Below are 27,684 nucleotides of genomic sequence, written 5' to 3' on the forward strand. Positions count from 1 at the left end.
TGCAGGCTCCTGCGGGGCTGGGGCAGGCGGGTGGCGCAGAGCCGTACCCTCCCGTCCCCTTGTCTCTACCGACCGCCGAGGGCGGGGAGGAGCTGGGGGGGGGGGTGCTCCCCATGAAGCGACGGAGGATGAACAAGCTGTACATCGGCAACCTCAGCCCCGCCGCCACCGCCGACGACCTCAAACAGCTTTTCGGGGAGAGGAAGCTGCCCCTGGCCGGCCAGGTCCTGCTCAAGTCGGGTTACGCCTTCGTGGATTACCCGGACCAAAACTGGGCCATCCGGGCTATCGAGACCCTCTCGGGTAAGCCCAGCGCCGCAGCACCCCCCCCGGCATCCCCCCGGCTCCCCGCCCGCCGACCCCCCCCGGGGCTCCCCCATCCCCTGACCCCCCTCCCCGGCCATCCCCGCCGGTCCCCTGTGTGTCCCCCCCCCTCCCCAGCTCCTTCCCGCGGCTCTTTCCAACCTCGGGTATTTTTCGCTGATTTTTTTCTTCGATTTTATTAAGAGGCGACCGGGCACGGAACCCCCCGACCCGTCCCCCCCCCGGCACCCGCTCCCCCTCGGGAACCATTTTACGAGGTGCCCTGCTCCAACTCACCGGGGGCGCGGAGCAAAGGGCGGCCGAAGGGGCGGCTGGGGGCCGGCGGCCGCGGCGGCGGCGGGGAGGCGCAGGCAGAGCACCGGCAGGGCGGGTACGGGCAGGCCGGGGCGGCGGCGGGGGCAGGCGGGCCGGGGGGGACCGGGGGGGACGGGGGGAGGGGGGACAGGGGGGTGTACGGGGGGTGGGCTGCCCCGGGGTGATGGTGAACACCCCGCTGTCTCCGCAGGGAAAGTGGAGCTGCACGGCAAAGTGATGGAAGTGGATTATTCCGTGCCCAAAAAGCTGAGGTAACCCCTCGCCATCACCCCCCCAACCCCTCATCCCACCGGGGGGAGCTCCGGGAGCGGGGGCGGGGGGGGGGGGGGGAGAGGCGGGAGCCCCGCCGGGTTTTACTTTCGCTCCGGAAAGCGGAGGGCGGGGGAAGGGAGCTCCCGGCCCACGGCGGGGCTCCCACGGGCCAGCATCGGCTTCCACGGGGGTCCCGGCCCCGCGGCCCGGGGCGGCAGCGGGTCCCCGTCCCGGTGCGGGGCAGCGGGGGGCCGCGGGCGGTGCTGGGCGGGCGGGCGCTCCCCGCCGGCGCGAGTGGAAAACAGCTGCTTTTCTGAGGGGAAAAAAGAAAGAAAAAGCCCTTTTTTCCCCCCACTTTCTCCTTGGGGTGGGCTGGGATTTACAGCGAGGGAGGTCGTGCACAGCAGCGGGGCAGCCTGCGCTGTCAGAAGATGTTGTTTTTTAATAAGTAATTCAGCAATTTGCTCTTTCCAAACGCCTCTTTCCGCCTTTATCCTTCCAGAGGATCACAAAACTCAATGCATTTATATATTGCGTCGGAGCGCGCCCTCTTATTTTAATCAGGTGTAGGGGAGCGCCGAGGCCAGCCGGATAGGGACACGCTCGTTTAATAGAGAAAATAAAACCTGAGACAGCGTTGCGTAGCTGCCTCATTGCAAGATTTTTTTGCCCCCCCAACACGTGTCGGGATAAAAGGTCCGTGCGCTGGAAAAAAACCCATCGGATGGTCCTGTCGGATAATTTGCTGCTCCTTGGTGTGGAGGTTTGGCCCGTGATTGACGCTTGAGTATTAATTTTGAAATTACGGTGGGGGGGAATGGTGTTGTGTAATTGAGGCTCGGTGGGGGAATGGCTCATGCCCAGCATCACGTGTGCTGGAGCGGGATTTCTTCTTCGGCAGGGATCACACGCTCTCTTACCTTAAAAAAATCTTCAAAAATAAGCAAAAAAAAAATCCCAGCTCTAATATTTCTAAGCTAAATCTCTGTAGCAGCCTTAGGCTGGTCCACTGATGACTTTTTAAGCGTGATGGAGCCAGAAATTGGGAGTTTGGGAAGATAGTATGGGCCCGGGACTCGACCTTTATCATGTACAAAGGGGATGTAAACAAGGAATTCATCTTTACCTAAATTCTCCATTGCACTGTGGTGTTGCTACTTTTCCTTCCAAGTTTTAAAAGAAAAAAGACATTTAAACAGCCCAGAAATAAATGCTGATTTATTTTGCATTAGTCTTTTTTCAGCTGGCTCCAAGTTTTCTATTCCAGCTTGGCTCCCCAGCTTCCTCAGGTTATTGAGATCTAATTTAAGCCGATATATTTTTTTCATGGCTAAAAAAATTTATATTGCTTTATATTAACATATCCAGTTAGGGGGGCTGTGCCTTTCCCTCAGTAGATTATAGATTTTATTTTTATAACATGATTTTTGGCAGGGAACAGAGCCTCACGTGGTCATGTTTTAGTTCCCCCCCCCTTTAAATTTGTAGAAAATCCAATTTTTGTAGTTGTAGTTGAGTCCCAGAGAGGCGCTGGGATTTCAGGGGGCTCGGTCGGGTAAAACCCCCCGGTTATTTAAATGAGTTTGTGCTTTAATTGGGTTTGGGGAACCCAAGCCCCTCTTGGCTCTCAGCCCCCAGCATTTCTGCGTCACAGGGATGGGAACCAGGAGGTGCCGATGCCCGGCGCTTCCCCTCCACGCCTGCGTTCACCTGGAGTGCTCTATTTTTATAACCCAATCTAATATAGTTCTACTTTACCAATGTATTTATACGCATATAAATATGGTTTGATAAGAAACGGGCTGGAAAACACCTCCGATATCTGTACATAGGGAAGGGATTTCCTCGAGGTGCCGCCGGGAGTTGCTGGCAGGGGGTTGTTTCTGTTTCTCCGAAGGCACGAATTAAACGTGACGACGGTGGGAAGGAGCGTGACTCCTGCCCGCTCTGCTGATCTGCCTCTCACGAGTTAAAAATCAGCCGTTCTGCTGTCATGCAAATGGTTTGGGCTCCTATAGGAAGGATCCAACAGTGTCTCGATTGTTTTTTTTCCCTTGTATATGCTGTATTGTGCCTTGGAAAATTAAAGAAAAAAACACCCTATTTTTTTAATCAACATTTAAAAATTTAAATTTATTTTTAAATTGATTTTTAAATTCAGTAAGAACAGAGAACGCTTTTGTTTGCTTAAACCAAGGTGATGCAATCCCGCTTCAAGAGTATTCTGTATCCAGAATGTGGCAGCGAGGGAAGCATCAGCATCTTGCCCCTTAAAGATAGGTTGTACATCTCTCAAATCTTTGAAAATCCTGTTAATGGGAAAGAAAGACATGAAAAAAAATTAGAATTCGTTGTGAAATATGGGAAGTAAAACCCAACCACCCCAATGCTGACTTTTATACAAGGATTGGATAAAAATGATGAGTTTAATAAGTAGCGGGAACGTAGCAAAGCCCCGTTTAATGTCTCCAAACCAGTGAAACTTTCGGGCTCCCAATTGCGAAGGTGCCTTTTAATTTCTGCTTTTGCCTTAACTTTCACTATGAGAAATAAAAGCACGAGGGACATCTGAACAGCACGGAGGGGAAGGCTTTCGGAGAGAGCTTGGGCTGGAAATCTCTTTAATATTAACAACAATAATTTTTGCTATTTTAGTAGATGGCAAAACTTGGGTGGTTTTGCCCCAGACAGCGGTCGCTGGAGGGGTAGTGATGAAAATGCCTGCCCAAGCAGCTTTGCTGGGGTGGTTTTATGGGATCTGCCAGATTTCCTCCTATTTCAAAAGGAATTATCCTTAAATACGTTTCCTCTCTTGAGCATCAATTCAATTCTCGTTTCCGCGTATTTTGGCTTTATTTATTTATTTGCTTATTTTTCCCCACCCCCTTGTTTTTAAACCTGAAATGCTGGTGACGTTAATGCTCGGAATAAATGTACAAGCCCTTTTGTCTCTCCATGGGCAGCCCATCTTTTCTTTCCTTACTATTGCTTGTTGTCGATGAGATGCTTAATTAGGGGAGAGGAAATCCTCGTGCAAACCAGTTGCTTTGCCAGGAAAAGCCACCAGCACCGATTCACGCGCACGTCTATAAATACACACGAGGAGCAGAAAAAATGCTCCCATGGATCTCCAGTCCTAATATCTAATTAAAAAAAAAAATAGAGAAACCTAAAGAGCACGAAGAAATTTTTTGCAGCCGCAGCGTGGGGAGGGTTTGTTTCGCTTCGCCAAGAGAATTAAACTTGCTGGAGACTTTCTTGTATATGGTATGTTGGGTTACACTGGATTTAAAATGGAACTTGGAGTGCTAGAAGTGGGGCTGCTCTCAGTCCTGGTCCAGGTTTTAAATATATATATTTAATATCTTTTAGTATCTTTTATATTTATACAAATTAGCAATGTATCTTTTTGTATTTTAAGTATTTAATGTCTTTTTTTATATATACAAATAAAAGATACTATATATATATAAAGATACTTTATATATATATTTACTATATATATAATAGATACTTATAAATATATATATTAAATAAATATATATTTTTTAAAAGATAATTTTTAATATTATACTATCTTTATATATATGTATACACACATATATATGACATTGCCAGGGCGATGCTGGTAGCATCAGGCATGGGAAACCCTCTCCTGCTGCCCGCTGGGTGCGTGGCAGGTTTCCCAAAGGTTTCAGATGCTCTTCCCTATGGACCTGGCCAGGAGAAACCCCATCGAGCTGCTCCTTTCCTAGACGGACTCCGGCACTTGTTATAGCTAGGTGTGATGCCATCGCTCACTTTATTCTGTCTGTTTTCAGGCGTGGGTAAACTGGGAGCTGGTGGCATTTGAGTTGTTTTATTTTTCTTTAGCCGCCTTTTTGCTTGGCTCTTTGCTGCCTGCCGGGATGCAGGGATGGGAGCGGGGTGGCAGCAGGGATGTGGGACAGGGCACGGGCATGGAGGATGCAAGGGGGTGACTGAGGCCCCACCACCCATGCCGTAGCACACCAGGATGCTTTTTGGTACTGCTGTGAAGCCTACCTGGGATTGAAGGTGTTGTGGAGAGACCAAAGCCAAAAGCAAAATAATACATGAATATTTATCATTAATTACCTATTATTTTTGTTAGTTTATGGTTCCTCCAGTGGTTTGAACTTGCCCTTCTGCCTCGTTGGGCATCGCATTGATGCCCTGCCTACCCTTGCTCACCAGCTCTCAGCTCTCCCTGGGAAGAGGCAGGTGCCAGGGCTGGGGGGGGACGCTTGGGTGGCTTTGGGTGGCAGAGGATGGGAACGTGCCATGGCCAACCACCCCTCGCAGCAGCTCTGCACATCCCCCTGCCCACCCAGCACACCCGGGCTCGCAGCCTGCCGGGCTGGCAGCCCTGCTCTTGCACCGGGCTTGGTTTTCCTCTTCATCCCGATGCTGAATGGGGATGCAGGGGGTGCCTTTTTCTCTCCCTGCCTTTTTCTCCCCCCCCCTTTTTCTCCCCCCCCCCCCCCCCCCCCGTTAATCTTGAAAAGCCGTGACAGATGGGACATTATTTCCCATTCATCCCTATTGTTAATGCACCCCCAGCTCTCGGGGAGGTATCAATCACGTGCTGTCCTCGCTGTCCCCCCCAGCTCGTCCCTCGGCAGGTTGTTCGGCCTGCGGAAGAGGACAGGGCTTTCACATGAATGGATTTTAATTCCTTAAGAGTGTCAAGGCAAAGCCCCTGGGCTGGGAGGGGAACTGGAGCAGATGCATCTGCAACGCTCTTGGCAACTGGTTGAAACTGGGGCAGCTCTTTAATGCTTATCCAGCCCGGCACTGACGGAGCCGTTGCTCATTAAGAGCCGCTGCTGGATTGGGTTGGGCAAGAGCAAAACCTGTTGAGGATGACCCCGATAGACCGAAACAGTATACATAGTAATCAAGAGAGGCAAAACGAACAGATGCTTTCTTTCCTGCCTGGTTAGGGGAGCGTGCCCCTCTCAGGCTCCTAAGTCGCTGGGTCTGAAAAATTCAGGTGGGACTGAGTTTGGATCTCACCTGATGATGAGCATCATTTTTGTAGATATTTTCTCGCCTGGGACAAATATTTCATAAAACAAGCAGGGCTGTCAGGGAGGTGTTTGGTTTCCAGCATGTTTCCCCTCTGTTTTTTTTCCCCAGTTCTCTTGAAAATTGATTTTTATTGAAAGCAGGAGCTACCAGACAGTTTTTTCTCTGCCCTCAGTACTGATCTGAGGTGGAAGGTGATAAAATCCCTTTATGGCTTCATTACAGTAAGATAATACAAAGCTTGCATAGAAAATAATCTTCATTTTTTAGGGCAAAGAGCAGTGAAGCCATCCCTGACATACTGTTGCAAGGCTTATATTTAAGCCAGCTGAGTGAAATGGAGTTTCTGGTTTCCAAATGCTTGTAGGAGGGGAGGTGGAGGTGAAGCCCCTCTGGAGCAGGAGACCAGGGGATGGTGGGTGGTCCACGGCGCTGGAGCCTGATGGGCAGGGGAAGGATGGGCAGATGCAGAGAGGGCTCATGGAGGTTGGGCAGGGAGCCTGGTGGCTTTTTCTCATTTCACAGCTTCGTCTCATCTTTATTCTTCTTCCTCTGTGTCCCTGGATTTTGGGGGTGGCTGTTAATCTGTTATTTCCCTGGCAGCTCTGGGAGGGGTAGCCGCGAAGCCGTGTGAATGCTGCTCCTTACCTGGGCTGCTGGAAAGGGGAGAGATGTGCCAAAAAAACCCCAGATCCACCTGATTCTGGGGAATAAACCACAAATTTTAAGGCAACTTCTGTTTTATTGCTTGATTTCAGCAAGTACAGATATAGCACATGGCACATGAAGCTTTTGTTCGTGGACATCAACTGGTGATGCTGGCGGGGTGCAGGTGGCCATGGGTTTTCTGTCCCCTTTCCCTGCACAGTTGTGACGTCGACCTCACAATTTCAGTCTGACTGATGCATGAAATATAGCACAGCTCCATCGTGGATTATTTAATGAACCCAGCTTACAGCCTCGCTTGATTAGTGAGCCAACTCCTTCGTCCTGTGTGTGATGCCGGCTGGCACGTGATACCTGAAACCCAGCTCTGGGCTGGAGGAGATATTTCCTCCTCGAAATGGAATAGCTGCTAGTGAGCAGGACCATTTTTGGTTGAATTTAGAAGGGCAAAAAAGGAGCTGAACCTATATAAATCTGGTTTCTTTAGCACTTAAAGCTGATGTTTGGTTGCCACTGGGCATTTTGTCCTGGGCTGCTCACCAAGGTGGCTGGTGGGAGCATGCAGGTAGGAAGGAGCAGGCGGGTGATGCAGAAAGATACAGCTCTCGTGGTTATCTGAGGGCTGCTTGCTATGGCAGGGCTAGTGGCACCACATTATTAAGTATTTTTCCACAAACTCCGTGCCTGTAGTTACTGGTTATTATGATTTTTTTTTTTTTTTAATTCCTACCAGCCTGCTGCAGAACAGGTTGGGTGAAACGCGGCCACTGCCTTCATCACTAGGTCCTGCGCTGGGGGTTGTGTGCATGTGCTGAAATCAATCCCCTGTCTCCCAGGTTTTGGAAGGAGCAAGGAAAATGAAAATAAAGGGGTTTTCTGTCCCAGAGTCCTCCCAGGAGTGGTGTTGGAGGAGGTCAGCCTTGAGTTCTGCTGCCCTGTCCTGTGTGGACTGTGTGTAGTCCACGCACCAGCCCTGGGAATAACACATCCATCCATCATGGCCCTGGATATACATCCCTCACTCCGTCAGTGATGACCGTGCATGGTCCAGCATCACTTCAACCAGGTGGGGAATCACAAGAGCTATAAAAAATACACCCAGTAGGAATAATAACCTTATTTTAAATGCTGAGTGGTGATAATGAGCTGCTGGGAGACCTCCCAGGTGGTGGGGGTGAAGCCTTGAGCACCATCTGCGTATCTTCAGATGCTCTGCATCGGCTCAGATGGACGTTGAAAGTGGGAATATGCTGTAGTGTCCCATTGAGAAGTGGGATTACATGGCACCTTGCTGTGGTCCTTCTCTTTGGGTGTTTCAGGAGTCAGGCAAGCAGCCTGGAGGGGTGGGCAGCACCTTGGGGGACCAGGGCTGCCCTGGCGCCTCTCTTAGCAGATGTGTAGGGAGATGGTGGCCCTGGTGCAATTCAGTTCAAGGCAGAGACTTCTAGAGTCACTGCTGATACTGTGGTGAGGGGACCACGTCCAGCTGGTGTGTTGGTTTCGCGTGGATGAGCTGCTTCAAACTGCCCCATGTCCACTGGGCTGCTGGGCTTCAGTGACAGGGCAAGCCGAGCCAAATGAACCCCAAAAGGAGAGTGGCTTCTCTGTGGTCCAGCCTGTGGCATCCCATGGGCACAGATGATTCCCAGGCTGGGGGAGGAGGATAGTTGTAGCAATGCTTTGGCTTGCAGCTGGGCTGTGGCATCTTGGGATAAGGCAGGTGAAGGTGGCATCCATTCTGTGTTGGGGCTGGAAGTTGGTAGAAGTAACTGGACTGCATGTCCAGCTCTTACTGCCAGCGGGGAGAGGCCAGTCCTGGGCTTCACCTGGGCTTTTGGAGCTGAAAAGGGATTTTACCTGGAAAGTTTTCAGGTGCTGATGGTTTGAGACTTGCTGGCACTTGGGCTGGGGCTTGCTTGGGCAAACTGGCCTCACTGTGTGCCGCCACTCGGCTCGGGAGCAGGATGCATTGCTTGGAGCAGGCAGGACTGGTCCCCTTGGGAGCCGAGCATGCAGCACCTCCTGGGACTGGACCTGGATTCCTTAAAATAGCCCCTCTGGGAGATGTTTATGGGTTTTTAAAAATGAAACATGTCCTGTTTTCTGGAGTGGGCCCTGCAGAGTGTTTGTATCAGGAGTGGAGGTGTGGGGTCAGCCATGGGCAGGTGACAAGGACAGGCAGGAGAAGGGTTTAGGCTGTTGGTGAGTAGTGCAGGATTGTCATTGCTCTGGTTCCCCTTGGGTCAGGTCCTCCTCACTGCCTCCCTGGTGTGGGGTGGGGTGGGAACGGCCCAAGGATGGGATGGGGTTGGCTGGGATGGAGTGGAGTGGAGTGGGGTGGGGTAGGATAGGATAGGATAGGATAGGATAGGATAGGATAGGATAGGATAGGATAGGATAGGATAGGATAGGATAGGATGGAGTGAGATGGGATAGGACAGCATGGGGTTGGATGAGATGGGATAGGATATGATGGGATGAATCTTGCTCCTTGCCTCACAAGGATCTTACAGCTGCATGCCCAATCCTGAAATCCCTGGTGGCAGCTGGGGACAGAAAGAGTCCATGGCTGCTGGAGGAGAGGGGTTTGGTAAGGCTGCAGGAGAGCACCATTTTCTCTAGCTCTGACTTCCCCACTTTTTCGCAGTAACGGATTTCTTTCGATGGGCAGAGCCATCCCTGCAGAGAGACATGCGGCACGGGGGGCAGGTCACAAACTGGGCAGGGTTCTTGGCCATGGTGCGGAGGTGACCGTTCAGCGAGGACGGCCGTACGCAGGATCCCCGGAGGAGGATCTGGCAGGGGCTGGCCTGGGGAAGCTGGCTGTCAAACCCACACAGGGTTTTATTTGAGCACACCTCCTTGGTTGGAGGTGAGCGTAGGGTTTGTTGTCCATTGCTGATCGCACCACTGACCAGGCCTGTTTGAGCAGCACCATGAGATGTGAGGCTCCTTGGTTACTTCAGCTGCTTTGCTTGACTGTGGCCTTTCTTGTGGGACGAGCTGTGGATTTTGTCTTGCACTCGCAGCCCACATCTGAAGAAACACCCTTTTCCTGCTGTCCCTTTCTCGCTTGGAGCCTGTGTTTTATCTGCCGTGAATATGGGGTGAATGCCCCATATTGCTGCATGTATTCTCCAGCATCCTTACAGTTGTGTTGCTCATGCTGCGCCCTGAATTCGTGTTTCACAAAGCAGATGGCTGTCCATCACAAGGTTCTGGTTGTCCTGTGTTATTAAATCAAGAGGAAGCAGAGTGTGCCACTGCTGTAGAGGCAGAAGGACCGTGTCTGGAGCATGCTAACCTTCAGCGCTGCGGTGCATGGCTCTCCCCAGCCCTGGCTGCTTTGGGTCTGCGTGGGACAGCCTTTCCTCCGGTTCTCGCTGTGCCCCGCGTTTCCTCCCTGTCCCTGGTGTCTGGCTCCAAGCTACCTTAGAAACTCTTTATCTGCCAAAATTGTTTGTGGGGTACAGAGGTTCAGGGTGTGCATGTGCAGCAGTGAGTGCGGGGACCAGCCTCACCACTTGGGCCAAAGTTTGAAGGTCTTGTTTTCCAGCTGTTGAAGACCGCTGGTGGAATCAGGGTGTTGGGTGTTGATGGTTTGCAGGCGAGCAGAGCTCCTCCCGCCACCTCCTGCAGGGCTCATCCTGCAGGATTTGGCCCAAAGCCTCTGAGTGTTGCTGGCTGGCTGCTGGTGGCTTGCTTGCGTGTCCCCAGGTAGCGTTCAGGCTGGTGGTACCAGTCCTTCCAAGTGTCCTCCTTGAGCTCATCCCAAGGAAGGGCAAAGCTTCACAAAACCAGCTTCCAGCTGCCGATTGGCTTCTGAAAGTCGGCTGTGTCTGTGTGCATGGGGTGGCTTGGTTGAAAAACTCGTCCCTGATGTTGGGAGAGGCGGTCCTGCTCTGCTCTGGTCAGAGCATTAGAGCTGGACCGGGTGAGAACACAGGACACTGCTTTGGTCAGAGGTGATTGACTACAAGCAGGATTATGAATGCTGGTCTGGGTGAACAGCAGATGAGTTCATGGCTTGTCTGGATCCTCCATGGACTCGGGAGTCTCAGAACTCCCCGTTACTCAAGCACTTCTTGTTGCAGCCAGGCTGGGTAGGTGTTTGGTAGTCCTCACCCTTGGGAAGCCTTTGCAATGCTTCATCTGCATCCATGCCCCAAGGCTGCGCTGCAGCAAGGCTGGAAGTGCAACCACGGTGAGGCTGGGTGTGTTGGCCATCTCCAAGGGCAGGCCTCTGAGGGTATGTATTTAGGTTTCCCACAGAAAGCAGCCCCACAGTGCTGGGAAGTAGTGGACATCAGTAGGACTCACCTTCAGAGAGCTCCCTCAAAGGATAGCAGGGCTGGCTATGGTGAGTCTCAGGGTCCTGTCCCCCTGTCCTCCCGCAGCTGGCCAGCCCAGGGCAGTGCGGTCAGGGGTGCGCGTGTGTGCATCCTGGCCATGCCTGTGCGGCTGTGACTCTGCAGAGGCTCATTTCAGGAGGTTTCCTTGGAAACCCGGCAGCCAGCACGAGGAGGGAGTGTTCCCAAGACAGCTTTGGCCCCAGCTTCATTCCCAGCCAAAGATGACCGGGACAGGGGTGGGAGGAATAGCTTTCCCCAGGGCTGAGCCGCTGCAGCTTGGCGCGGGGAAGCAGGATGCTTCGGCAAGCTCTCACCAGCTGCTGTCTGCTTCCCAGAAAGCCTTTGCCCCCCACTGTGGCATGCCTGCAGACCCTAACCTGGGGCTTTGTCTTTGCAGGAGCAGGAAGATCCAGATCCGAAACATCCCCCCCCACCTGCAGTGGGAGGTAAGAAGTGGACGATCCTAAAAACATCCTGTTCATCTCCTCCTCCATCAGTTGCGCTGAGCAGTACAAGCTGTGCTGCCAGAGCTTGTGGTCTGTACGTGGGCCACCCCTTACCTTCCCAGTAACCAGAACGGAGGTGGAGCATGAACTGGGCTCCATCTCCTGCCTGCTTGTGGGTCCTGGAGCTGTGGGGCAGCTTTGAGCAGTAGGGCATCGTTGGGATAATGGCATGCAGGAGGGTGAAGGCATTTCAGCACTTGGGTGGCTCTGGCTCTTTGGAAGGGTGTCTGTGGGTGAAGCAGGCGCTCCCCCTGCCTATTCCCTGCCTGTGCACCAGCCTCTCCTGCCTGCCTCACCTGCCCTGTTTGCTGCTCTCTCCCCCAGGTGCTGGACGGCCTGTTAGCTCAGTATGGGACGGTGGAGAACGTAGAGCAAGGTACGGTGGTCCAGCATGGTCCTCATCTGTGTAAAAGTCCCAGCGCTGCTCCCTGGCTCTGCCCACACCGGAGAAAACCCAGTGGGGTGAAACCTAGTTTTCCCAGTCATTGGTACTGAGCTAAAATGGTTTTCCCTACAGGCACAAGCCCTCCTGGCAGAGGTGGGGCCACTCATCCAGTGGTGGGATGGTGGTGGCCATCAGTCCTCCATCCCTAGGGCTTCTCCTGGTTGCTGGCAAATGAAAACCCAATTGTCCCTGCAAGTAAAAACGAGCCGAGTGTTGTTTGGGGTCCACTGGTGGATCGGTGATGTCTGGCCATGCATCCTCCTTGGTGAGGGGGGCAGGATCCGGCCTTGGCACCTTTTTGTCCTTTGCCAGCCCAGCCCCGTCCTTGTGCTGGGGGAAAATACAGCGGTGCAGAAGCACACACCCTGTGCAGTGGCCAGGGCCACCCCCCACGGGACAGGCATTACCCTCCCACAGTCCCCACCTGCATCCCCAATTTGGGGCATATCGGAGGGCCGGGAGCAGTGGCAATGTCTCTCTCCTCCCCTGCTCTAATGCTTCTTCTCTCACTTTTGCTCCCAGTCAACACAGACATAGAAACAGCCGTTGTCAACGTAACGTATGCAACTAAAGAAGAAGCAAAAGTGTAAGTGGGTTTTATTTTGTTTTGTCCATATTTTCACACCACCCAAACTTTTCCCAGGGAATCCCAGGTATTTTCTCCTGGCTGTTTTTCCAGGCTGCTTCTTGTCTTCTTCCTAAGCCTCTTTGGGTTGTTTCTAAGCTCTTATAGTGTAAGCTTCAAGTGCCTTAAGGGCTGTCTGTGTATCTTCTTGAGATACAGCAGGCAGATGTTGGTTTTATCTTGAGCCGTGTCACCTCCCATGTCTTCTCCCAGCAGTCAGCTCTACCTTCTCCTCTTTGCCCCACTGCTGGGTGGTCTCTTGCCTTCTCCCCTCGTGTGGGAGATGGGGTTTCTCATGGTGCCCCATCATATGTGCACAGGCACCACTGGACCAGCTTGGGGCCATCACCCATGTGGTTGTCCCCTCTTCCGTGCCTTCTCCTCTTGCCTCCATGGGGCTCCCAGATGTGCCATCTTGCAATTCCCTTTGGACACTGTCCTTCCTACAAGGTCCTCTGCAGGGTTGCAGTGGCCTTGTCTTCAGGGAGCAAAGCATCCTGGAAAGCTGAGGGTCAGGTCAGATAAGCAGTTCGTCAAGGAGTCATCTTCCCAGTATGGAAGTCCAGACCTAAACTGGGAATGCACCAGATTAATCATCAATCTGACCATTCAGCCCGAGCTGCTGAAGAGGTGGAATATGGTGAAGGAGGCGGGAGAGATGGTGAAGAAATGCTGTGATGATGGGAGATGTAAGTACCTCCTGCCATTTGGCAAATATTCAAGTCGGAGACCAGAATATTCAGGACTGTCACCTCCTGCTTCCTGGAGCCCAGAGAAGCCGGCTGATAGACTTCTAAAAGGCTTTTGGAAAGTTCTTCTGCCGAGGACAAGAGAGAGGGCCTTTGGGTGGATGAATAACTGATTAGAGGAGGTGAGAGGGAGCCAAGGGGTCCATGGCCAGTTTCTGCAGGGGAGGGAGAGCAGCAGAGGGTAAATCGCCTGCATGTTGTGCAGAGGAGTTGTAAAGAAATGCTACCCACCAAGAAAAACTGTAAAAGGACAGAAGAACCTTTTGAGGCTGTGCATCAGTGCAGTAGGGCTGTGTGAAGACATGCTTAAAGATTTATCATAGCCAGCAGAGGAGAAAAATACAAATTAGGGGTTATTTCAGAAATGCAAGGACTATTTCAAGCAAAACGCTTTGTTGCAGGCTTTTAGAGACTTCAGCCCTGTGCTAGAGACCGGCACTGTTAGCTAGGAGTAAGCAGTGCTCATACTTAGCAGCCAGGATAGCTTTGATATGACCGAAGCCACGTCCAGACAGACCCCATGCAGGAAAGAGCCATGGATAGTCAGGCTGGTTCCCAAGTGCAAATGTTACCAAGTCGGGAGCAGCTCTGTGTCCTGTTGCTTAACATCCAACCACAGGGTGCTGCAGTGCAGGAATGTGATTGTGATGGAGAAACTCTTCTAGTGGAGGTTTTTGTTCATGCTGAGTTCATGCGCATCGAAAGCAGGATTTTCCTGCTTTCCAGTGAAATATGAGCCTTGTTCTGTTTTTGGGAAGATGCTGCATGGTGGGAACAGCATGGGACAGAAAGCTATGGCTGTACAGGATGGTGGCAGAGATAGATAGATGTCCCAAGGCCATGAGACATGGGCCATGTCCTACTTTGAGTCCCTTTGCTGATAGACGTTCCAGCAACTTCCCGTCTGTGTTGACCCATTTGTGAGGACAGAGATGGGGAGAATGATATGCTGGTCCAGGAGGCCAGAGGAGAGTCCTTGTGCCTGTTGGGATGGCTATGCTGGGTACGCTCCAGCCTCGGCTGGCTGGAGGAAGGTGCCGTGGACCACAGAGAAAATGCAGCATGAGCTGTTGTGTCTTGGGATGTGTGGCAAGAAAGGAAGATGAAGAGTCTCACCAGCACAGCAGTGCTTGATTCTTTGGGGTAAGAGGCTTCAGGGTTAGAGAAGACGCTGTGGTCAGTCGCATCCAGCTGGACTGATGCCTGTCTTGAGTGGTGCTCCGCAGCTTGGCACAGAAGCAAGTGATGGGAGGAACGGCCAGGGAGGTTCGTGGGTATGTGTGTTTGGTTTAGAGCACCAGGAACAGGTGAAAGGAAGACCTTGGGAGAGAAATCAGACTGTGGGGAACTACACTGATTTTGGAAAGGGACAGTGAAGCTGCTGAAGTCCTCATTGGATGTGAAGTTCAGGCCTGGCAAGGAGCTGCTTGCAGTGGTGCATTCATATACCGCCTATAAATAGCCAAAGCAAGATGCGGCAGGAAGAGGGAAGAAGTACGGCTGAAGCGATCACTGCTTGCAGAAGTCACCACAGACTCCAGCACGGCTGAGCATTGCACCACCAAGGAGGGGCTTGGGGGGATGAACAGCCCAGGTGCTGCACCTCCAGCCTCACCAGAGCTGGAGAGGGAGTTGGGGTTCCCGATAGAGGGGGACCACATGCCACATCCTTCTCTTTAGAGTGGTGGCTCTTGCTCAGAGCCCCTGTCACCTTTTCCGTGTCCAAAAAGCCCGCCAGAGCATTTCCACACTGTGTGATAGCTTCTGGCCAGCACTTTCCGTGGGTGAAGTGGCAGATCCCCAGGCTGGCATCCCACCTCTGCTGGAGGGGCAAGTCGTGTGCCAGCCCTGGCATCACCCACATGGGAGGGGACATCATCCCACCATGCTATGGGGCTTGCTCCGCACAGGGAAAGTGCGGGACTCTGACTTCCCGTGACCGCCTTCTCCAGACTTGGGAAGGAGGAAGATGCAGGGCTGGGGAGGGACCACAGTCTACAAGGGGAAGTGTTGGGGGTGCTCTCCCCGGAGAGCCCCTCACCGCCCCCCACCTTTCCCTTCCTTGCAGAGCAATTGAGAAGCTGAGCGGCCACCAATTTGAGAACTATTCCTTCAAGATTTCCTACATCCCGGATGAAGAGGTGAGCTCCCCTCCACCCCCCCAGCGATCCCGCCGCGGGGGCCACTCTTCCAGGGAGCGGGGCTCCTCCCCGGGGGGCTCCTCGCAGCCCAAACAGCTCGATTTCCCACTGCGGATGCTGGTGCCCACGCAGTTTGTTGGTGCGATCATAGGAAAGGAGGGCTTGACCATAAAGAACCTTACTAAGCAAACCCAGTCCAAGTAAGTACCTTGAACGGTTTTGTTTCCTTCTGTAGGGCGCTGTAGGTCCCTGGCATGGGTCCTCCATGCACTCGGGGCTTTTGAGTGCCGGCCAGCACTGTTTTCTCGGGGTGCATCCGTCAGGGGATGATGGCAGAGCCTATGTCCTAAATGGTTCCTGCTGGCCAGGGTGGTCTGGGTGCAGCAAGAGGGGGGTGCACACCGAAAATGGCCAGGAATGGATTTCTAAAGCCTAATCACGAGAACAGCTGGGGATGAGGCTTTAGGGAGAAATGGCAAGTTTGGGGATAAAATGCTGAAGGGGGATCCTAGGTACAGCGGCTGGTGCCCGCGTGGTCTTTGCCCTCGGGATTTGCTCATCTCGCAGTGCCCTGTATATGGGCTAGAGCTGTTGTAAGGGGAAAGGGGGCACCGCGGGAGCGCTGCCTTGAGAAGGATGTGCTTTTCGTAACTGTCTTTTTTTGCAATCTAACATTTTTATTTTTGAAGGAAAAAAAGAAGGGAGGGGACTGTCTTGCCAAAGTTTTCCATTTTTCTCTTGTTGATATTCACGTTGATTTCACCTCTGATTTTCTGCATGGTTTTCCTGCATGGTTTTTTCCTGCCCAGATTTGTTTGTGTTTAACCCAAAGCTGTCTTCTCCCATGCTCATCATCCTGAACCCGGTGGTCCCACAGGACATAGGACTCCTGTACCAGAACATCCTCCAGGGTGTCCTAGTTCTCAGGGAAGCTTTTAGACGCAAATTATTTGGTAGTAGTGCATCCGCTTGAGCAGGAGGTAGGAAGATGCGCTGCTCTGCAGCCGAGTGAGCCAAACCCCAGCGTTGGGTTTGCAGGAAGAGGCTTGTATGGAAAGGGGGCAGACAAGTAGGGAGAGGGGCTCTTCAAGCCCAGCTAGCCCTAGAGCATGGCCACCTAGTAGCCGTGCACTGGTCCCGGTTGGCCGCAAGCCCTTCTTCTCCAGGTGAGTGCCCTGGTGTGATGAGCAGCAGGTGTAGCTGTGTCCTTGCCACCCAAGACTGGAAGCTTGCCCTTTGCAAGCCCTGAGCCTGGTGAGGAAGGTGGGAGGCACCAGCTGCAGCTTTCTCCTGACCGTGAGGCCAAACGCTGCTGCCTGGGGCAGTTTCTGCTACCGACCTGTCCCTTCTTGTGGGTTGGCTCCATGTTCCTGCCCCAAAGACCTGGTGCCGTGGAGGAATGACGTGCTCCGTGCTCTCACCTCTCCTGACCTGCCTGAGGAGGCCATGTGCCGTGGCAGGCCACCACCTCTGGGGGGACCTCATGCACCCGGCCTGGGCAGTCACGGGAGACTGTTGCCTTCAGTTTGGCGTGTCCCCACAGCTCTGTCCCTGCTCAGGCCACCCTCACCCACCGGTGTGATGATCCTGGGGACGAGGGTGCTGGTGACATCCTGTTACCAGCCCCTGCTCCTACCCAAAGCGACGTCGGGTCCTGGATTCCTCTGGTCACATAGGACTTCGCCCTTGTCTCCACACACAGTGATGCCCAGAGATGCTTCTGAGCTCTAGGGGACAAAACTTGTCCCCAGGTTGAGCCATCTTCTTCCTTGGCTGAGGAGGAGCCCAGACCAAGAACCCACTCCACCAGACCACCTTCCACAGTGATTGCAGCCCTTGTAACTTGATGAGGAGAGGACTATTGCTACCAAGCAGCTACGGAGCCAGGATAACCCTACGTGCACGCTGTACTGTCCACCTTGAAAGGGCTGTCCCTCGTGGCCACTGCTCTCTGAAGCGTTCCCAGCCCCCCCGTAAGGTGTCTTGGAGGTTTTTCCTGCTGCATGATGGGTGAACCTGCCCTGTCCCTGTCCCACCATCCCTGTTGTCACCTGCCCCCATCTCCCCTGCCTGCAGCACCTCGGCATCCCAGGCAGCTGCTGATGGGGTCAGGGGGTTGAGGGTCCCCTTCTCCATCTGCCCATTGGACTGGAGCTGTGCAGCAGCAGCACTGGGGTGTGCTGGGAACTCCAGAGCCCTCCTCCACCCTCCAGCTCTTTGAGGTGGGACATGCCTGAACGCAGCGGCCCCTTCCTGGCACCCCATCTTCTCTCTGCAAATTGAGCTCATGCCTGAACATCCAGGTTTGGGATGGGCTGGAGGTCAGCCAGAAACCTGGCCCGTGTCCTTCTCCTCCTGGGCTTGTCCAGGGTACTCGTCACTTCAGTTTGTCCATTCAGCCCATCTATGGCTCCTGGCCCTTCTTCGGTACAAAGGCTGAGCTGCATGCCCCATCTCCACCAGCTTCAACTGCTCATGGGTTCAAGAAGCTGCCTGACTCCTGTCTGTGGGGTTTGTTGGGGCAGCCATGGATTCCTCGTCAGTTCCCCCTAGCTGGGAGCATCAACCCGGTGTGACATTGTGGTACTGCTTTGGAGCATGGGCCTGTCATCGCCTCTTGTGGCCCATTGTGATGCATTTGCCTTCTCCCCAGCAGAGGGGGTGTCAGTGGGTGTCCCCATGCCTGCTGGGCACTGTCTTTGAAGTAACAGATTCTCCAAGTCAACCTGATGGAGCTCCACAGCTGGGAGTACCTTAGAGGGTGTCACACAGCACACAACTGGGTCACTGTGTGCTGTAGACATAACCAAAGGGCAGGGAGAGCTCAGCGGTGCCAGTGTCTCCAGCACCTCTTTGCACAGTCTAAGGAGGACCAGTCTCCTGCCTGAGCAGCTCTGGCTGAAGCTGTATGAGATGTGGAGAGATGTAGCCTGCAAAGGGGATCAAACTCTGTCTTCATTCCCTCTTCAATGCTCAGATGAAACCACCCTGGGGTCCCTTTTGAAGCTGTTGGGGTAGGCCCTTCCCTTATCCCAGGGAAGGTTCATCCAGCTGCTCCCCCTCTACCTGCAGATGAAGCGTCCTTGTTCCTACGCGCTGGTTCCTGAGCTCCTGGAAGAGTTGACCTGTGCAAACCCACCATGACCCTGCAGCATCCAAATGTGGTGCTGGTTAGGGGTGACTGCACCACAACCCTTGTCCTTGCATGCACAGCAGCACCCATGAATGATCCTGGTCAGGATGGGGACCTCTTACGAAAACAAAGATGCGGCTGGAGGGCACTGTGGTGGAGCTGAGCGCTGGTGGCATTCAATGAGTGGCTGAATGGCCACTACTGCACCTTTTCAGAAGATCTGGGCCAGCCCAGCCCTGGCTGCAGCAGTGACAGGGATGCTGAGGTGGTGGCCGATGGCAGGATGGCTGCACGGCATCATCCTCCAGTGGGAAGAGCGCGCAAACTCATGGAGAAGATGGAAACGTTGCTTACCCCTGTTCTTCAAGACACATGGTTGACGTGCGGGAGTCTCCTACCCTGCTTTCCTCTCTCCCTCTCTCTCAGGGCCTTTGCCAGGTACGGTTGAGCGGTGAGGAGCGAGCTGGAGGCATGTGCCTCCTCCCCGCCATGAGCTGAGGGGAGGACCAGAGGAGCTAGAGCACGGTCCGTGCCGGTGCGCAAGGCAGAGCTTTCTGGTCTCCCATGGAAGGGCGTGAGTACAAGCGCTGTTGTTGACGTGTGACTCCATGTCGTGATAAATGCTGCCTATGGGTAAGTTGTCTCTCTGTCCCAAAGGACATGCAACAGTCATGGCAGCCACTGGTCGCTGGACAGTCTCGGGTGTTGTGCAGAGAGAGGTTGAGGTTGGAAGGGACCTCTGGAGACCTCTCCTGCTCCAAGCGGGACTGGTGACAAAGATGATAGACCAGGTTGCTCAGGGCTTTGTCCAGTTGAGGATTTGTTCTGCCCTCTCTTGATGCATCATTTGACGTTGATTGACATCCCTCAGCTCCCAGGGAGACCTCAGGTCATAGAGGTGAATGTAGGTCAAATCTGATCTAAACCAACTGAAGCGAAACACTACCTGGGCTTGCATGAAACCAGGTGACGGTACACGTACATCAGTGAGACCCAGGTTCACCCCAGAGCTTGAGCAGGTGTTGAAATGAGCTTTTCTATGAATGGCAAGCTCAGCTCCTGAGCTCTCGAAAGCTGTGTGACACCAGACGCATCTTAGGGGGCTCCTTTCTGCTGGTTGTTTCGCTGTAGGGTTGACATCCATCGGAAGGAGAATGCCGGCGCTGCTGAAAAGCCTATCACCATCCATGCCACGCCAGAGGGGTGCTCCGAAGCATGTCGCATGATCCTTGATATCATGCAGAAGGAGGCTGATGAAACTAAATCGTAAGTACGATGTTCAGTGCCCCTGGCTCAGCAAAATGGGCGGGTTTGGTGGAAGGGAGCTAAATTGAGCCATTGGTGGAGAAGCAGCTGTCTTCTGTCACACCCCCCCTGCTTCCTGCCCCCCCCACCCCTGAGAGAACTCTTGGCATTTGGAGTTACAGGATAGAGTCATAGGTCATTTAATAACTTACAACTTAATAACTTTTCCATGGTGTGGTTGACAGAGCCATAGAGACTAGGTGGGTCCAAAGAGCATGTAGGAAAACTTAGAGAACAAAACCCCATGAAATACAGATGTGCCATCACGCTTGGGAAGTCCCTGAGCTCCCATTCCCCAGAAGCTGATGAGATACAGTGGTGGGAAACAGCGGTGGTTCTCCTTCCACCACATCGCTGCTGGCCCTTGCTGCAGATCAGTTTCCTGGCCAGACAGGCCTTTAGATTTTATTTTTTTAATCCGTTTTAGAGCAGAAGAGATTCCCTTGAAAATCCTAGCACACAACAGTCTGGTGGGGAGGTTGATTGGCAAGGAGGGCCGCAACCTCAAGAAGATCGAGCAGGACACTGGCACGAAGATCACCATCTCCCCGTAAGTCCTGGTGAACACTGAGCCATCCCCTTCCATTCAACATGGTATGGGCAGTGCTGGAGCCAGAAAACAGAGCAGTTGTGTCCTCCCATGCATGTTCCCCATCCCAATTGGGTGTTCTCTATCCCAAGTGAATGGTGGCATTGGGCAGGGAGAGGGCATGTTGTCACATGCTGTCTAGAGGGGGAAACCCTCATCTTTCTAATCAAGAGTTTTCCTTTTTTTTTTTTTTTTTTTTTTTTTTTGACTTGGGGAAAAAATGTAACTGTGTCTCGGGTTTTGTCTGTCGGCTAGTTTGCAGGATTTAACCATTTATAACCCTGAGCGGACCATCACGGTGAAGGGCAGCATGGAGGCATGCTCCAGTGCCGAAGTGGAGATCATGAAGAAATTGCGAGAGGCCTATGAGAACGACGTGGTGGCCGTCAATGTAAGCTCCCAGCCCTCCTGCCTGAGATGCTACTGCTGAGGTGGACAGAAGAAAATTCGGGGGGTTGTCAATCCGTTATGGCAAGGGTTGGCCCTCACCCATCGTGTCCATGCTATGTGATGACAACCCCCAAAACCCCCCCTCTGCCTTTTACACATTCTTCCATGTTTGTGCTTTCCCAGCAACAAGCCAACCTGATCCCTGGACTGAACCTCAGTGCTTTGGGCATCTTCTCGACGGGGCTGTCCATGCTTCCATCCACACCGGGGGCCCGAGGGGCTGCGGCAGCCACACCATACCACCCGTTTGCAGTAAGTGCAAGAAGTTTTGGGGTGTGGGGGACGCGTTCTTGGGGGCAGAGTGGTCTGTAGACTCTCCTGCTGTAGCTCTTGGGATTGGGCGGACACTGTAGCTATAGGAGGCATCTCATGGGGAGCCTTGAACAAGCGCTTCGACTCTTGGCTGTTTCGAGAAGATGCTCATCACAGCAGTGAAGTGGAGAAGACAGTGAATGAACATGGCTTGTCCCTCCTTGGATTTAGCTCCTTGGGAAGATTAGCTGCATTCCCATGTTGTGTTGGGGTCAGTCTCACATGTGTTTAAGGATTTGCTGTGTCCCAAGGGTGCTGCTCTCTGAAGGTGGCTGGGGGCAGCGTGTCCTGATGCCGGCATGGAAAAACCATGCAGGTGGTCTTCAGTCCTGACCCCAAACCCACCACTGGGTTGTAATGGTGTGGACTCAGTTGTGCCCTGTGTGTCTGGTCCTGGTGGCCATGTGAACCCACCGGCATTGCCACGGGGCGTGCGGAATGTGGTACGAAAGGGGATGAGCAGTGTGCCCTATGCAGCCATCAGCCTTAATCCCTGCCCTGGCACCTGAAGGGTTGTGCTTGCTGGGAGCTGAGCTTCACCTGATTTTATAGGCAAGGGTTTTCCTCTTTTGTGGGGTGCCGCGGCTGCTGAGACCTGGGGCAAAGCAAGCCTGGGAAGCAGTTTCAGAACAACTGAGGTTGCACGCGAGCAGGGACGGTCCAGCATTGGGAAGACAGGCCAGCCAGAGTGCTGATGGGGAAGATCCATCCCCAAGCCACCAGCACCTGCAGAGCACCCTTAGGATGGCCAGGCTCTGTGTTCTGTCTCTGTTAGTCTCTCTCAATATATCTGCTGAGATGCTTTGGATGCATGGCAACCGGTGCGCGGGTTAATTTACTTGTGCTGTTTTCTTTTCCTGGCGACGCCAGCAGCAGAGCGGTCGGAGGAGAACGGTGAGTGCCGGGCTGGCGGTGTGGAGGGGTGGATGAATGTCATGTGTGTGATGGCCCCGGAGGGCACTGAGAGGGTCGGTCGGTCTGTCTGTCTGTGCACTGCCAGCCTGCGGAGGGGTGGATGAATGTCATGTGTGTGATGGCCCCGGAGGGCACTGAGAGGGTCGGTCGGTCTGTCTGTCTGTGCACTGCCAGCCCGTGGAGGGGAGGATGCTCTGCCTGCATCGGCTGCCCGAGCAAGCGCAGCCTTCAGGAAACATCTGCTTGAGCGTTTGTTGGTGCGATGGAGAGAAACTGGGCAGGTCTCCTGAAGGGCAGTGCTTGGTGTGGACTCCTTCACCCCAGAACTTTGCATGGCCTTTTTCAAGCCACCCTGGCGAGTCCAAGAGGAGCGATCGCCTCTGCCATCATTTTTTGTAGTAAAACAAGGAGCAGGCAAAAAAACCAAAGGAATCCAGCTTGGCTCCATGGTGGCTCCTTCCCCCCAAGTACTTTGTGTTTCACACCTCAGAGTGGTCATTTCTGACCATCTCCTTGGCAGGACCTGGGATCAGTGGCTGTGGCTTAAACCAGAGCTTTAGAGACCTGGCAAGGATGGAGGACAGGGAAGGAGCCTCATGGTGAAAAGGAGGAGCTGGGGACACGTGGTGCCCTCCCCGGCCATAAGGACCGGCTGGGCAGGAGAGGACACACTGGTGTAGGAGACACAGAGGAGCCTGTGGCCAGACGCAGAGGGTGGATGTGTGGAGTGTGAACTCAGTGCAAAAAGGAGCAAAAATCCTCAGTGCAGTGGGTTTAGAGGGCTGGGAGTGAGAGCAGTGTCTGCTCTGTGGAGGGGAGCTCTGGGTCTCCTCCTCCACCCAAGTAACTGTGGTTTGCAGGTAGCATCTGGTTGCACTTGCCCAAATCCGGAGCGGGAGAGAGTTGTATCTGCTGCCAGGAGAAATGTCTGATGTATTTGAGACATGGAGGAGTTGAAGAGGGGTTGGGTTGAGTTGAGCTGGGTTGGGATGCTGGCACACACCCCTTGCTTTTGGCCATGGAAAGACCCACTGTTTTTTCCCTGTCCCCATCCCAGGTCTTGGGGGAACGGATTCTTCAGCCTTTGCTTTTTCTTCTCCTGGAACTGGAGAAGGGAAATGGTGATGGAAATCAGAGCCAAACCAGATGTTTTGCTCAGTTCTCACCAAACCCCCACCTTCTCCACTGGGGACTGATGGTGGTTACAGCACGGTTTCAGCTTTCCAAGGTTGTGGCTGCTCCAAAAGGCCATAGGGGTCGTTTTTCTGCTACAAACGCTGGCAGGACACAGCCAGAAAAACAGCAGTGGGGACAGACTGGGAGTAACTAGGAGCCCCCATCCACCTCCTGGCCCCATTGCGCTGTGCTGCAGGCACAGGGTCCGGGCTGCAGCTCACCCCGATGCAGCCTCGGGTGCACCCGTGCTCTCCAGGAGGGGTTTCAGGGGCTGAAGGGTTGTCCTTGTGTCCCTGCCAGGCTCATGGTGGTGGCACTCTGCTCCATGTTGGGATGGGGGTGGCCAGGAAGGGGCTGGCACGTTGGGGACGTCACTGACCGTCATTCTCTCTCCCACCATAGAGCTCCTCAGCATACCTCTCAGGTCTGTACGGAGCCCCCCCAGCCAGCGCCTTCCCCCATCAGCACCCTGTAAGTGCCTGGCACCTCCTCCTGTGAGATCTTCGCTCGGGCACCTTGGGAGGGTGGGCACCTGGCCGGGGCGGGAAGCCACTGCCCTGGGATGCTGGCAGGGGGCAGCAACCCCCCGGTCCGGCTAGTCCCCTGACTATCTTACTCTTCCGTGCCCTTGCAGCTGCCGGAGCAGGAGGTTGTGAACTTGTTCATCCCGACACAGGCAGTGGGGGCCATCATCGGGAAGAAGGGGCAGCACATCAAGCAGCTGGCACGGTTTGCCGGCGCCTCTATCAAGGTGAGCAGGGCGCTGCAGGGCTGGTCCCGGGCTTCGTGCCTCAATTTCTCCTTCCTACTGCTGAGGGCAGCAAACAGGAGCCCTTGGGGAGCGGTTTTGCTCCCCATATTGGTAGAAACCCAGTCCTGCAACACCCCAATTATCACCCCTGCTTGGGTGGGAGGGGATGCTCCTGCATGGGGGATGCCTCTGCATGGGGGGGGGGGGGGGGCATCCCACAGAGGGAAGGTCATGCCAAAGTGTGGCCACACTCACGCTCCTCCTCCCCCATCCATCTGCAGATCGCCCCAGCAGAAGGCCCCGACGCCAGCGAGCGGATGGTCATCATTACGGGGCCACCCGAGGCTCAGTTCAAGGTGCGCTGGTCATGGAATGAGGAGGCTCTTCGCTCAGTATGGTGGTTTTGATGCTGCTGGGTATCAGCACATCATCACCCTCAGGGATGGGGGGCACAGCAGACACCACGAGGACCGCTGCCAGCCACTTTTACTTCCCTTATGTCTCCTCCCCAGGCCCAGGGGCGAATATTTGGGAAGCTGAAAGAGGAAAACTTCTTTAACCCGAAAGAAGAAGTGAAGCTTGAAGCCCACATCAAGGTGCCTTCCTTCGCCGCCGGCCGCGTGATAGGCAAAGGTGGCAAGACGGTAGGTGGGGGGTGCCGGGGTGCTCCCCCTGCCCCGGGGCTGCAGAGCTGGGCATCGCCCATCACCCCTGCCCGCCCTGGGGGGCAAAGCCCAGGTGCTCAGTGGTCACAGCAACGTCTTGACCCCAGCCCCGTGTCCCGTTGGTGGCTCTCGTTGGGTGGTGACCGTCCCAAGGAGGGGACAGGGTGTGCCCCTTGGCAGCCTGGTGCCGTGTGTGGGCTCGGAGCCGGGGTGACAGCAGCAGCAGAGGATTTTGGCTCTTCCACAGCAAAATCCACGCGGGGCTCTGTTGTTTGCTCCAGGTGAACGAACTGCAAAACTTAACTAGTGCAGAAGTCATTGTGCCACGAGACCAAACCCCGGACGAGAATGAGGAGGTCATCGTTAAAATCATTGGGCATTTCTTTGCCAGTCAGGTAAGGTTTGGCCATGGCTTTTCCGCTATTCCCAGCTGGTTTCATCCACGAAGGAAAGCCGCTGGGCTAGCTGGCAGCCCCGAGCACAGCACTGCCTGAGCATCCTGCTGCTCTGTTCTGGATGGTTCCTGTGCAGCCAGGATGCACTAAAGGTGTCGGCAGCTCTCCCCAGCTGTGCTAGCACTAAAATTAAAGATTGGCTTGATTTAGTGCCTTGGACACTGTGCATAGTGGCACCCAGCGTGTGAATCGGCTCCTTCCTGGCATCAGTGCCGGCAGGGAGCTCCTGCAGGCACCCATATCCCACCTGGGTGCACTTACTGCAACCTTGTCTCCTGACTGCTGGAGCGAGATGGCAGCACCCCAAAATTCAGACTTTCGATAGAGGAAGCACAAGTTACAACCCTGCGGTGCTCCGCTTGCAGCTGTGCAGGAGCAGAGTGGCTCCTTCTTTAGAACATCCTTAATTATGGCTGTGCCAAACCATGTGCTTGTCCTGTAATTAAAAGCTCAGAGGGCGATAAGCGGTGAGACGGCGGGGAAAGAACTACTGGGGCTGCTTCTGGTGCCCACTCTGACCCCTGGCTGTTGCTTCCCCCCAAGACTGCACAGCGCAAGATCAGGGAAATCGTACAGCAGGTGAAGCAGCAGGAGCAGAAACACGCTCAGGGAGCCCCGGCCTCGCAGCACAGCAAGTGAGGCTCCCACCGTGCCGGCCAGCACCACCTGATGAATGTAACCCCGTTGACGCCGCCGGATCCCCCAGCAGGTCAGGGGAGCAAACCAAAGACCCCCCCGAGCTCCCGCCGCGGCCGGGGTGCTGCGAGGATGTGCAGCGGAGGGGTATGGGGAGGGCTCTCTCCATCCCACAGCCTCCCCCTTACTCCATCGCCTCCCGACGCTATCCCTTTAGTTGGACTAACATAGGCAGAGAGAGAAATTTTTTTTTTTTTTTTTCTTTTTGATTTCCTAAAAGCCACCCATTTCATCCAGGCACGGCCAGAGGAGCTCGCCCGGCGTGGGGGGCTGCGGCACACAGCGTGGCGCTCATCTATTTTAGAATTAATATATCGATAACGAAACTAACGCCGATTTTTAAGTTTTGTAAGAATTTTTTTTTAATTCTTTTTTAATTTCAGAGGGGTCAGCGGGGAGGGGGATGTTCGTTTTTAGCAAAAGCAGGCTTTTCTAGAGTTTTAAGAAAAGGAGCTAGTCCATTGGTTCTCTAATGCACAGTAGAGCAGAGATGTAGGATTGCCAGCAGGGGAAAAAAAAAAAAATGTATTAAATGAGTGTTAAAAAGCGATTTCTTAAGGGCTTTGAGAAGAGCAGTGCCTGTATGAGCCAACAGAAGGGATACCGTCTCCTAAAAGAGGAATCTCTTTCACATACCCTTTCCTCTTTGCTTCACAGAGTCCAAAACTGGGGTTTGTATCCGTTCTGTCCCCCCTTTCCAGCTGTCTGTCTGTCCCCCCTCTCTCTCCATCACTGCCTGACACAGCCGTGCTCAGCACTAACATCCATGGAAAATGACGGGCAGCACCAGCCCTGCCCGCTTTGGGCGGGGATCTTCGGGGAAAGATCTCTGTTGCAGGGAGAGAAGGGGAAAATGGGGGGGAAAAAACAGATTTACAACAGGAGGTCAGCCCAGGGCTGGAAAAACAACTAGCAAAAATTTTTTAAATTAAAAAAAAAAAACAAAAAAAAAACAACCCCACACAACGCACGCATACACACACACACACAAAAACTACCTCAGGTTTTCATACCTCAGCACCTTGCGGTTGTGTTTCCCTTTTAGAGATTTTGTATGCCTTGTAAAACTGATAGTTGGAGCATTTTTTTATTTTTTTAATAAAAAACGAGTTGGAAAATGATCTTGACCAAGTCAGCTGTTTCTGACCAAGTCAGAAACCATCCCATGTGTCCCAGGGCTCTTCCATAGTCTCCTTCTGCTAGCTGAGAGCCAGTGGCCATTCCTTCAGAGAAAGCTTGAGAAATGTTTAAAATGAAAAAAAAAAGAAGGGGGGGGGGAATCCAAAAAATCAACCAACCATAAAAAAGGTAGAAAGGAAAAAAAAAAACAAAACCACACCACAACGAACAAAAGCAGTGAAACCCAATGGGCAAGAGGAGGGACGGGATCAGCGTGCTGCCGGCCGGTTCCGTGCTGCCGGCTGAGTGTGCCGGGGTGAGGTGCTGGTGCCAGCGCCAGCCCCACGGGCTGCGACGCCACGGTTTCCTCTACTGCAAAGTGTTCTGTGAAAAAAACCACACAATGACAACAACAACAACAAAAGAGAAATATATCCAGCTAACAAGAGCCTGAGCTTGCTATCCGTTGCTTTCTTTCAAGTGCCTTGCGTTGGTTATGGCCAAGCTGAGCTTGGGGGGCAGGGGTGTGTGTCCCCCATGGCCACCCTGTTTCCCTGCCTCCGGCACTGGGCAGCTGGAGCCGGTCTGCTGGGGAGAGAAGGGGTGGATGGGGGGGCTATTTTTTGGTGGGGGATGTTTGCAGGCATTGCCAGATGTAGCTTTACCCAGTCACCTGGGGAGGTGTTGCCATCAT

At 53.7% G+C, this 27,684-nt stretch overlaps 1 protein-coding gene across 3 annotated transcripts; it reads left to right on the forward strand.

The window, feature by feature from the left end:
• Positions 1-27,438, forward strand: IGF2BP2 (insulin like growth factor 2 mRNA binding protein 2). 3 transcript variants are annotated; one of them, XM_087739701.1, is made up of 17 exons: positions 1-303; positions 830-890; positions 11,356-11,404; positions 11,789-11,840; positions 12,432-12,495; positions 15,352-15,624; positions 19,689-19,823; positions 20,290-20,412; positions 20,707-20,842; positions 21,025-21,153; positions 22,084-22,107; positions 23,707-23,775; positions 23,939-24,055; positions 24,337-24,411; positions 24,568-24,699; positions 25,002-25,115; positions 25,719-27,438. In XM_087739701.1, exons 1-17 carry the CDS (start codon positions 114-116, stop codon positions 25,812-25,814), a joined length of 1,839 nt encoding a protein of 612 aa, XP_087595827.1. In that variant the 5' UTR covers positions 1-113; the 3' UTR covers positions 25,815-27,438. The 3 variants fall into 3 exon arrangements, with proteins under 3 accessions (XP_087595827.1, XP_087595828.1, XP_087595829.1); XM_087739702.1 differs by having other exon boundaries at positions 22,087-22,107; XM_087739703.1 differs by lacking the exon at positions 22,084-22,107.
• Positions 27,439-27,684: the final 246 nt, after the last annotated feature.

This window comes from Nipponia nippon, unplaced genomic scaffold (genome assembly GCF_047370975.1).
Source record: "Nipponia nippon isolate SJK-2023a ecotype South Korea unplaced genomic scaffold, ASM4737097v1 scaffold_7, whole genome shotgun sequence".
NCBI classification, from domain to species: domain Eukaryota; kingdom Metazoa; phylum Chordata; class Aves; order Pelecaniformes; family Threskiornithidae; genus Nipponia; species Nipponia nippon.

Coding starts and splice junctions, on each gene's coding strand:
- IGF2BP2 (XM_087739701.1), top strand. CDS start 114: ATGAAGCGACGGAGGATGAACAAGCTGTACATCGGCAACCTCAGCCCC. Junction 12,496..15,351: donor ACTAAAGAAGAAGCAAAAGT/GTAAGTGGGTTT, acceptor CCTTCCTTGCAG/AGCAATTGAGAAGCTGAGCG. Junction 24,056..24,336: donor TTGCCGGCGCCTCTATCAAG/GTGAGCAGGGCG, acceptor ATCCATCTGCAG/ATCGCCCCAGCAGAAGGCCC.